Source organism: Alosa alosa, chromosome 7, assembly GCF_017589495.1.
Source record: "Alosa alosa isolate M-15738 ecotype Scorff River chromosome 7, AALO_Geno_1.1, whole genome shotgun sequence".
In the NCBI taxonomy this organism is placed as follows: domain Eukaryota; kingdom Metazoa; phylum Chordata; class Actinopteri; order Clupeiformes; family Clupeidae; genus Alosa; species Alosa alosa.
The window spans coordinates 11,818,426-11,827,715 of record NC_063195.1 but is presented as its reverse complement, the minus strand read 5'-3'; the positions used below and the strand labels follow the sequence as shown (position 1 = coordinate 11,827,715).

The following is a 9,290-nucleotide window of genomic DNA, read 5'->3' as shown; positions in this document are numbered from 1 at the left end:
CCAATTTACCTTGATTATCAGATCTGTATTGCTCTCCAATTCAGAAACATAATCTACGATGTTTCTGAATTTGAAGAGCATTACATGTTCAAAACTTTTTCTCTCATGACTGCTTTGACCTAACAACGAGGTTCCTAACTTGATCCTCTTGTGACTGCTATGACTGAGGTTTGCATCCCTGCAGAATCAGAACGATGAGCGGAGCTCTTGCTCCCCCCAGTGCCGAGGCAGCAGGAAGAACAGAGGATGACGTTCAGCATGACAGTGTCCAACCCAAGCACAACGGACAGACTGCAGGAGGTCAAGGGGACGATGTCCTGTACGCTAGTGTCCAACCCAAGCACAACGGACAGACTGCAGGAGGTCAAGGGGACGATGTCCTGTACGCCAGTGTCCAGCTCCAGGACAACAGACAGACTGCAGGAAGTCAAGGGGACGATGTCCTGTACGCCAGTGTCCAGCTCCAGGACAACAGACAGACTGCAGGAAGTCAAGGGGACGATGTCCTGTATGCCAGTGTCCACTTCAAGACAGATGGTGCACAAAAAAGGCATCATTTTGTTACCCAGTAATCACGGGTGATAATAGCGTTATAATAGCATGTTGATGACATCACTGTGCCACCGAGGGTATCGCAACCTGGAAGCGTTAACATTGTTTCACTTGACCCCTACTTGCTGTGTCACCTCACTGCTACTTTTGTCTTATGGCTGTGCTCATCTCTGTTGTCCTGTAGTTCACTTGACCCACCAGAGGGGGAGCCCTCTGTGATCTACAGCAGTCTAAAGATGAGAATGTGAAGCAATATGACATCAACCATGAGCAAACAAAGTGAAGGTGATGCCATAATATATTTAGCTTATGGAGTGGGAGTATACTTGAATATATATGAATATGTATACATGAATCACATTAAATAAATGTTTTGGCTTAAGGAACAAAATATTACCAATGTTTGTAAATTGACTTTGATGCTTAGTTTGTAGATTTAACTAAATAGGCAGCACAGCTACCATAACAAGAAGTTTGTGGACACACCTTTTTGTGGACACTACATCAAAAAGGCCCCAACTGTAGCCAGTTTTAAATCTAGACTTACCGGTAAGACGAAACTGTTCTCAGATGCTTTATGCTAACTGCACTGAGTTACAAATTCGGAATCTGCCTTGGAAATTATTCTACCTTGTCTTTTTATTACTTTTTACTACTTTTGCCTTTGTTTTTTTGCTTATTAATTATTCTTTATTTTTAAATGATTTTACCTTGTGCGTTTTAGGTTTTCTTTTTATTATGATCTTTATTATTATTCCTTACTTCTTAAGCTATTCTTAACCCTCTTCAGAATTCTTATTCTTAGCCCCGATTATTGCCCTTCTATGCTTTTATCAGCTATTCCTGTTTGCTTTTGTTTATGTAAAGCACATTGAATGACCTCTGTATGAAAGGCGCTATATAAATAAAGTTGACTTGACCTGTTCAGAATTGAGATTTGTAGACACTCCCTAGTACTGTGAATGAACCCTGTGCGGGGTACATTTTAGGACATTCTCAGCTGTCAGACATCAGATGAAAAGGCATCAGGTCTCAGGAAAACCGCTGTCAAGTTTATGGAATTACAGTCATGTCTCAGACATCAGATGAAAATGAGTCAGGTCTCGGGAAAACCGCTGTCAGAAGAAGCGGAGTCAGACGAGGGCAAAGATTCTTGATTACTAGCAAGATAGAGCAACGTAATTCGTTACTATGGGAGCAAAATGGGACAGTTCTGGTCTGAAATGTTGTCATTTTTAATAGCCCACATTTCACAATATGCTGTGCAAATAAAGGCCTAGTCGTGATCAACTAATGTTTTTGCGCTGCATTGCCTCTAAGTGTCGCCAACTGACGATACACATTGGAAATGTGCATATGCCACACATATAGTTGCCATGGAGAAACCCGGGAGGAACACACATTCTCACGCTCATTTACTCTTGATACAGCCGACCGTGAGCGTGAAAGATGGCGTACGCAACATTTTTGTGCGTACACAAGCTTTGTACATGAGGCCCCAGGTCTTCTTAATTAATAGTATTATACAATTCCCATTTTACATATAAGGCTGCTTATATCATGTATTGATGAAGATCTATTGACAAATAACAAACTAGTAGAATTAATAGGCCAAGTTATTAGATAAGGAGCCAAAACCTCTCCCCCAAATAGGCTACTTGTCAATTTTGAGATTTTGGTTTGATCATTTTTTGACTACCCTCTGTTTGCATCTGTAGACTACATTCCTCCTGAACGCACAAAACAAGCTTATCTATTTATTTAAATTTAAGATTATCGGGGGAAATTCTGTAAGTAAGTATCCTATGATGATATATTCAAGGTTTTGTGAATATACCTGTGGACCTAACACATTCAGCCATTTGAAACAGAAGAACACACCAGAATAGGCCTGTTTAGTAAGCAGGATTTGATGGCCGCATTCCTACACTTATAAAATGCAATTCAATGCGGAAAGTAATCCAAGCACTCAGATTGAGTAACGTAACAGAATAAGTTACAAATTACATTTTTGGGCATGTATTCTGTAACGGAATACGTTTTGAAAGTATCCTTCCCAACACTGATCATAATCAAGAATATCCGTTTCAGAACAGTAATTTTATTCCAACTGAGGCATAACTCAACTAACAATGAGTGCATTGGTGCGTCCTCTCTCCTGTGTGAATGCGCTGATGTTCTCCAGTATGTATTCGTTGGTGAACTTTGAGATGTCCCGCTTGACTGAAACTCTTGCCACACCGACTGCATTTATACGGTCTCTCTCCGGTGTGTACTCGCTAGTGTTTATTGAGAGCTCCCTTTTCAATAAAACCCTTGCCACACTGAGTGCATTTATACGGCCTCTCATGTATTCGTTGGTGAACTTTGAGATTTCCTACTACACTGAAACTCTTGCCACACTGAGTGCATTTATACGGCCTCTCTCCGGAATGCATTTGTTGGTGTCTTCTGAGCTCTCCCTTTTGAAAAAAACTCTTGCCACACTGAGTGCATTTATACGGCCTCTCTCCAGTATGCATTCGTTGGTGATCTTTGAGATTTCCTACTTGACTGAAACTCTTGCCACACCGACTGCATTTATACGGCATCTCTCCAGTATGTATTCGTTGGTGAACTCTGAGATTTCCCGCATGACTGAAACTTTTGCCGCACAGTTTACAGCAGTGTAGCTTCTCTCTTGTGTGAGTGTAATTACACAACTTGAGCTGGGAGCTGTGTTTACGCAGAGGACGGGACAATCTTCCAGACTCCTCCGGCTCTTTTTGCAGGGTCCAGCTGGACGTGGGACTCCCTGAAGGGGCCATGGAGGATGAGGCGCATAGTCCTGTCCGTTTCACTGGGAAAACACAACACATGAAATAGGCCATGAAATAGATCCATACCAGGGTTTTCATGGTTTCCTTTTCTCATGCTGGTCCAATGTCCGGATATATATCTGAAGATGTACTAGTCATGTTTTAATAAACGTCTGTCATAAATGGAATGGAAAATGGAATAAATAATTCATAAATGGAATGGAAATGGAACCAAATGTGTGTACACGTCTGTACTTACCTATGTTTACAAATAAATGAAGTCCTCAAATCAATGTGACTGTGTGACCCACTAATTATAGTGGATGGAATCCACCATCTTGATATCTCCTGGCTTCTTCTTTTTACCTTTTCTTTTTACCTGTTCCAAAAATGAATGCGGCTATAATCGCTTAACGTACAGACTTGTTGAAATAACCGTTGTGTTGGTCTGGCATTGGCCAAGAGTAATCTTTTTAGATTTTTTGAAAAGTTTATACTTTTTGAGAAATAGGAGATTAAAATGTTTTCTCTCTATGACATCACAAAGGGGGCTCATTTAGAAGGGTCGTAAAGTAATCAGGTGTGGGTCCAACTGCAACGTCAGCTTCTAAGCATACAATCTGGCGCTCCCTAAACTACACATCCTATGACTAATCGCTTTCGACCACACTGCTTTCAAGCATATCTCAATTCTTTTCAAGAAAGTTTACATTCTTGGCGTCTGCTTCATCCAACAAACTATGACGAAACAGACATTTTCCTACCACACCCAAAGTAAGTTACAATTAATTTGTGTTTTTTATTCGAATGGATTGTGTGAAGTCTGTTTTTAACGACTTGGCTAGTTAATCAAGTAAGCAACCAAGCTGGCTTTACCTGTCATCGATTAGCAACAAACTCATAGCTGCTACGTATAGAGAGGACGTTAAGTTTAACTCTAGCTAGTTTGATAAGATTGGTATTACGTCAAGTAAGTTCATAACTTGATTTAGCGATAACCGAGGATTTAGTAGGACGTCAGGTATGTTTCTAGGTTCGCAGTTGTGTGCAGTGGTGGCGGTAGTGTTAGCAGCTAAGTAATAATTAGCTTAACACTCAAATTGTCAGCCACCTTTCCTAGCGATAGCTGGTCTGACAAGGGAAATGGCCTTCTATGACAGTCACTGGCAGAAACTTAGCCTTCGTTTTGAACTACATTTGTATGAGTGGTAGGTTGTGGTGTAAAATTACTAGATTGTAGGCTTATTCTATTTTCAGAAAATAGCATAATTCGCACAAAGTGAACCACCACTTTTGATATAGACTAACAATGAAGTGAAATGTTTCTTTTTTTAATTATCTTACGACTCTTCTGCTGTTCTCCTTCTCTGTTCTTCTCTGTCCCATGCTGTCCTGTCCTGCAGCAGTCCACCAACTTCATGGGCACCCTGCTTAACTGGACCAGATGCAGGGGGTCTGCAAGGGACAGGGTGGATGAGGCAGCTTCAGAGCTGAACACTGGAGCCAAGTGTGATTCATCTTCCTCTTCCTAACACACACAGAAGGAGAAAAAGAGGTAACTTGAGCCAGTTGGTAAAAAGCAGCGCCTTACTGTTAGCATTAGGTTGTCTGATAACTGGCCCCTAAGAACTCATCCTAAATAAATACTTCAAAGACATGTACCGTATTCATCTTACATACAGTACCCTCCAGAATTATTGGCACCCCATGCTAAAATCTGGTATAAAAAATAATCTGTTGGAAAAAGGAAAATATCATTGAGAAATAAATATTTTTAACAAAAACACATTGCTCACAATTATTGGCACCCCTGCTTATAATACCTTCTTAAGCCTCCCTTTTCCAATAAAACAGCTTGTAATATTCACCTATGACACCCCATAGAGTTGGAGAATACAAAGCAAGAGATTTAAGACTGTTGGTCTTTACAAAATCTCCCGAGATCGTCCAGATTCCTAGGTCCACACTTGTGCATTCTCCTCTTTGACTCACCCCACTGTTTTTCTGTGGAGTTTAAATCAGGGGACTGAGATGGCAATGGCCGAAGCTTGATTTTGCGTTCAGTAAACCATATTTGTTTTGATCTGGACGTTTTTTGTGGTTCATTGACCTGATATATGATCCAATCATGACCAACGTTTAGTATCTTGGCAGAGATTGACAGATTTCCTTTAAAAAAGGTTTTTCATGTTGTTTGTGATACCAGGCACCTTAATTAGATTCCCAAGGCCTTTGGGAATAAAAACAGCCCCACAATAGCACAGCCTCTCCACCATAATTCTCATTAAGTATGGGGTTCTTTTCAGTAAAGTCATTCTTCTATGTACACACCTAAAGTTTACCTAGCCAAAGAGCGCAGTTTTCATGTCATCTGACAATAGACCACACTTCCAGACAAAGTCACTGTACCATTCGGTAACTCCTGCCGTTTACATTGGTAATTAAATGACTGGACAGGCGTTTACCTAGCATGCCCTCTAAATAAGCTATTAGCAGTGAGGTCACTTTTGAAGATTGTTTGGGGGACTTGGTGACCCCAAGATGACACCTTTGTCTGTAACTCTCCAATAGTGGTCCTTATGGAATTTTTTGCCTATCTTACCATCATCCATACTGTACGTGGGGGCAAGATAACCATGGGTCTTTGTCCAAGCATGTTTGTTACATTTCCAGTTGATTAGAACCTTTTAATCATTGTTTTAACTGTAAATATAGGCATTTTCAACAAAGTACCTCGTTTTTATAGACATTCACTGACTTACAAATGTCAACACACTTCTGAAAGTTCACAGACACTCTGATTAATTTAACAAAGTTAAAATTAGATAGGGAAATGCTTCTGTTAGGTTTTGTATGTATGATTTTCTAGGAGTGCCAATAATTGTGAGCAACGGGTTTTCGTTAAAAATATTTATTTCTTTTTTCTCAGAATAAGTTTTCTTCCCTTCAAGGGTGGATTTTTCCTTGTTGTTTTCGTTGTGAGTACAATGAATCATCAAAAGATTAAAAGCGTGGCTTTGGATGGGTCAATTCTGGCGCTTAAAAACACAAAGTTCCATTCATTCATGGGATATAGCCTAAATCATTCAGTCATGAAAAGAAAACAACAGCAGCAGCTTAATATTTTTCAGGCGTTTAACCGTAACGTTAAAAGACGTAGCTACTGTTCTTAGCAGTGATGCTGACACTGACAGCAGTGAGAGATTGTCCTCTACGGTTATGGTCTAGGCTTACACATGTTTAAAATGTTGAATTGTTTGCTTTCCTCTGTAGGCTTATTTAAAAAAAATAAAGCACTGTTTGGAACAGGGATTCAGTTAATGCGTAGAACAGAGGTTCTCAACCTTTTTGGGGCTAAGGCACGTCATGACGAGTCTGGTTGGTGCGGGTGTTAAAAAGTCCTTGACTGTGCATAGGCCTATCATCTAAAAGTTTGGGATAACCAAAACAGCAGTGCAATGTATTTAGAGTGTTGTGAGCAAATCCTTATTGTTAGTAGGTTAACACAACTGTGTTTTTGCTACATGTGGTGCATACTATGGAATACAACCCTAGCGACGCCCCTGCTCTACACTATCTGCCACATTGCCGATTGTGGAGAACTAACTCCTGTCATGCCCAACACTATACAACTCCTCCAACTTCGATCAACACTACACAATGGCATGTTCTAATTTTGGAGCAGGCAAATTCAGCCAAGTTCACTTACAAGTTCATGCATCAGAATGCCTTCTGTCACTTCACAGAGTTTTAGCTTGATGTAGTTCTTGCCTTAAAGGCACATTGTGCAAGATTTTAATCTTTACGAAGCCAATTTGATGGTAAACTAACTTGTAATAGGCAAATTGTTCACCTAGCATAGCTATACAGCATAGACGTAGCGAGTCCCTACCGAGAAAACCAACCATGCAACAACCAAGAGCGGTGCCCAACAAATCTTGCGAGAATCGTGAAATATTACCTTGTCAGTAGATCTAGCTCTTTGGAGATAGTTTTTGCCTGTTGCTAATCCTTCACCTCCACAACAAAAGCATTTGCATTGTGTACAGGGGATAAGTCACGAGAAGTTTACTATTTACAATAGCAGAGTAACATATAAATACATCGCGACTCTAGAGAGAGCTCTACACTTGCCAAAAATACCTAAACCTGTGTATTGTACCTTTTACTCATTTGATTTTACTATAATATTAGTATTAGTTTGGCAAATTAAATAAAGATGTGATTTTAACAGTGGATAACTATACTAGACATTACAAACATCATAGGCTTTCACCAATGTACCTGGACCTGTTCAGTTTTGATGTCTTCAGCTGAAGAGACGGGGTATTCTGCTCTGAGGGCGGATTCTTCTACTGCAGACGCAAACAAAGACACTTAGTGTGAACAGACTACGCTTCCTTTTTGACAAGAATAGTTGGCCAGGGCGTTTTTTTTATTTGAAAAATAACTCAAAGCAAAAAAAAGTTAAGGGAGTTTGTACTGCCATAATGTGCAATAATAATGAGTTAATGGTAGCTAACATGCTAGTTTTTGAAACCATTGCAATAAAGACACGTGCTGGCCAGAAAATGTGGGACAGGTCCAGTCTATCTACATAAATGAATATGATGATACATTTTAACTCTGACGTCATATTAGTCATATGTGTGTGTGTGTATGCGTTTGTGTGTTGTGTACATGTGTTGCTCTTTTCACCTATGCTCTCCTTGCCAGAGCCTCTCCGCTCCCCACATCCACTTTCACCATCTTCTTCTTTAACTGCAAGGATCAGACCACCACACGGCACCTGCTGAGTCTGAGAAGTAAACAAAACCATCAGAGTGTGTGTGCGTGCGTGTGATTGTGTGTGTGCCAAGCAAGCTGACACATATCCATGTGTTTGACATGATGTGTATATGTAACAAACACCGTACCTGGAACAGTTCTGATCTGTGTGGTCAGTTATCTCTAACGTTACTGCAAAAGCAGAAAAAAAGGAAACGTACATTCACATGTAATCCTCCAGCATAATACAGTACAATTATGTTGCACTCAGTAGATATTCAACATAGGACATTAGTGTGTGTGTGTGTGTTTTGTGTGTGGGTGTGTCTGTGTGTGTGTGTGTGATGCGTGGGTGTGTCTGTGTGTGTGTGTGTGATGCGTGGGTGTGTCTGTGTGTGTGTGTGTGTGTGTGTCTGCTTACCAGACTGACTGGACTCTCCATGGCCATAATCCTCCTCCTCCTCTTCCTCAGCCTCTTCTTCTTTAATGCAAGAGACTGGAGCCTCAAACAGCTTCTGATCCTCAGGAGAGACCATCTGACTGAACACGAGACGAGTACGAGACAAGCCCATCAAAATTGAGTGTTAATAGGTGAACACGAGACGAGTATGAGACAAGCCCATCAAAATTGAGTGTTAATAGGGGAACACGAGACGAGTACGAGACAAGCCCATCACAATTGAGTGTTAATAGGTGAACATGATGAGTATGAGACAAGCCCATCAAAATTAAGTGTTAATAGGTGTGAGTGAGCGGGTGGTTAAAGGTACACTATGCAATATTTTCACCTTAACGGATAATTCCAGTATTTAGTACTTTGAGTCCCTTTTCTGGTTTGTTTTGGATGAACTAGAGTGGTGGAAACCGAAATTTTGACAATGGGTCCTGTCTCGACTTTCTGACTCCTTTCTGACTCGCCTTTGACTGTTTCAGAGTGGCTGGCTATGGGCATGCACAAACATGTCCTTAAAACAACCCTTAACGACTACCACAACGTTGCTCAATGTATGTTCAGGCATGAAAACGGGTCAGGGGTGAAAAAGGGGAGAAGGGCGCGCAAAGAGGGAAATGGCCGTTTCATAGCAACACAAGCGTGAGAGAGTGACGTTGTTGCCAATAGTGCATAGCTTCCATGGAGTATGAAGTTGCCCAACACCAGAGATTTATGAAGAA

At 40.7% G+C, this 9,290-nt stretch overlaps 1 protein-coding gene across 1 annotated transcript; it reads right to left on the bottom strand.

Annotated features, from left to right (window-relative positions):
• Positions 1-134: 134 nt before the first annotated feature.
• Positions 135-8,578, bottom strand: LOC125298229. The gene is made up of 5 exons (XM_048248934.1): positions 8,539-8,578; positions 8,049-8,148; positions 7,635-7,705; positions 4,695-4,878; positions 135-523 (listed from the first exon to the last, which is right to left on the bottom strand). Exons 1-5 carry the CDS (start codon positions 8,563-8,565, stop codon positions 135-137), a joined length of 771 nt encoding a protein of 256 aa, XP_048104891.1. The 5' UTR covers positions 8,566-8,578.
• Between the last annotated feature and the right edge of the window lie 712 nt (positions 8,579-9,290).

Coding starts and splice junctions, on each gene's coding strand:
- LOC125298229 (XM_048248934.1), bottom strand. CDS start 8,565: ATGGCCATGGAGAGTCCAGTCAGTCTG. Junction 7,706..8,048: donor CTCTGGCAAGGAGAGCATAG/GTGAAAAGAGCA, acceptor TTGCGTCTGCAG/TAGAAGAATCCGCCCTCAGA. Junction 4,879..7,634: donor TCAAAACTGAACAGGTCCAG/GTACATTGGTGA, acceptor TGTGTGTGTTAG/GAAGAGGAAGATGAATCACA.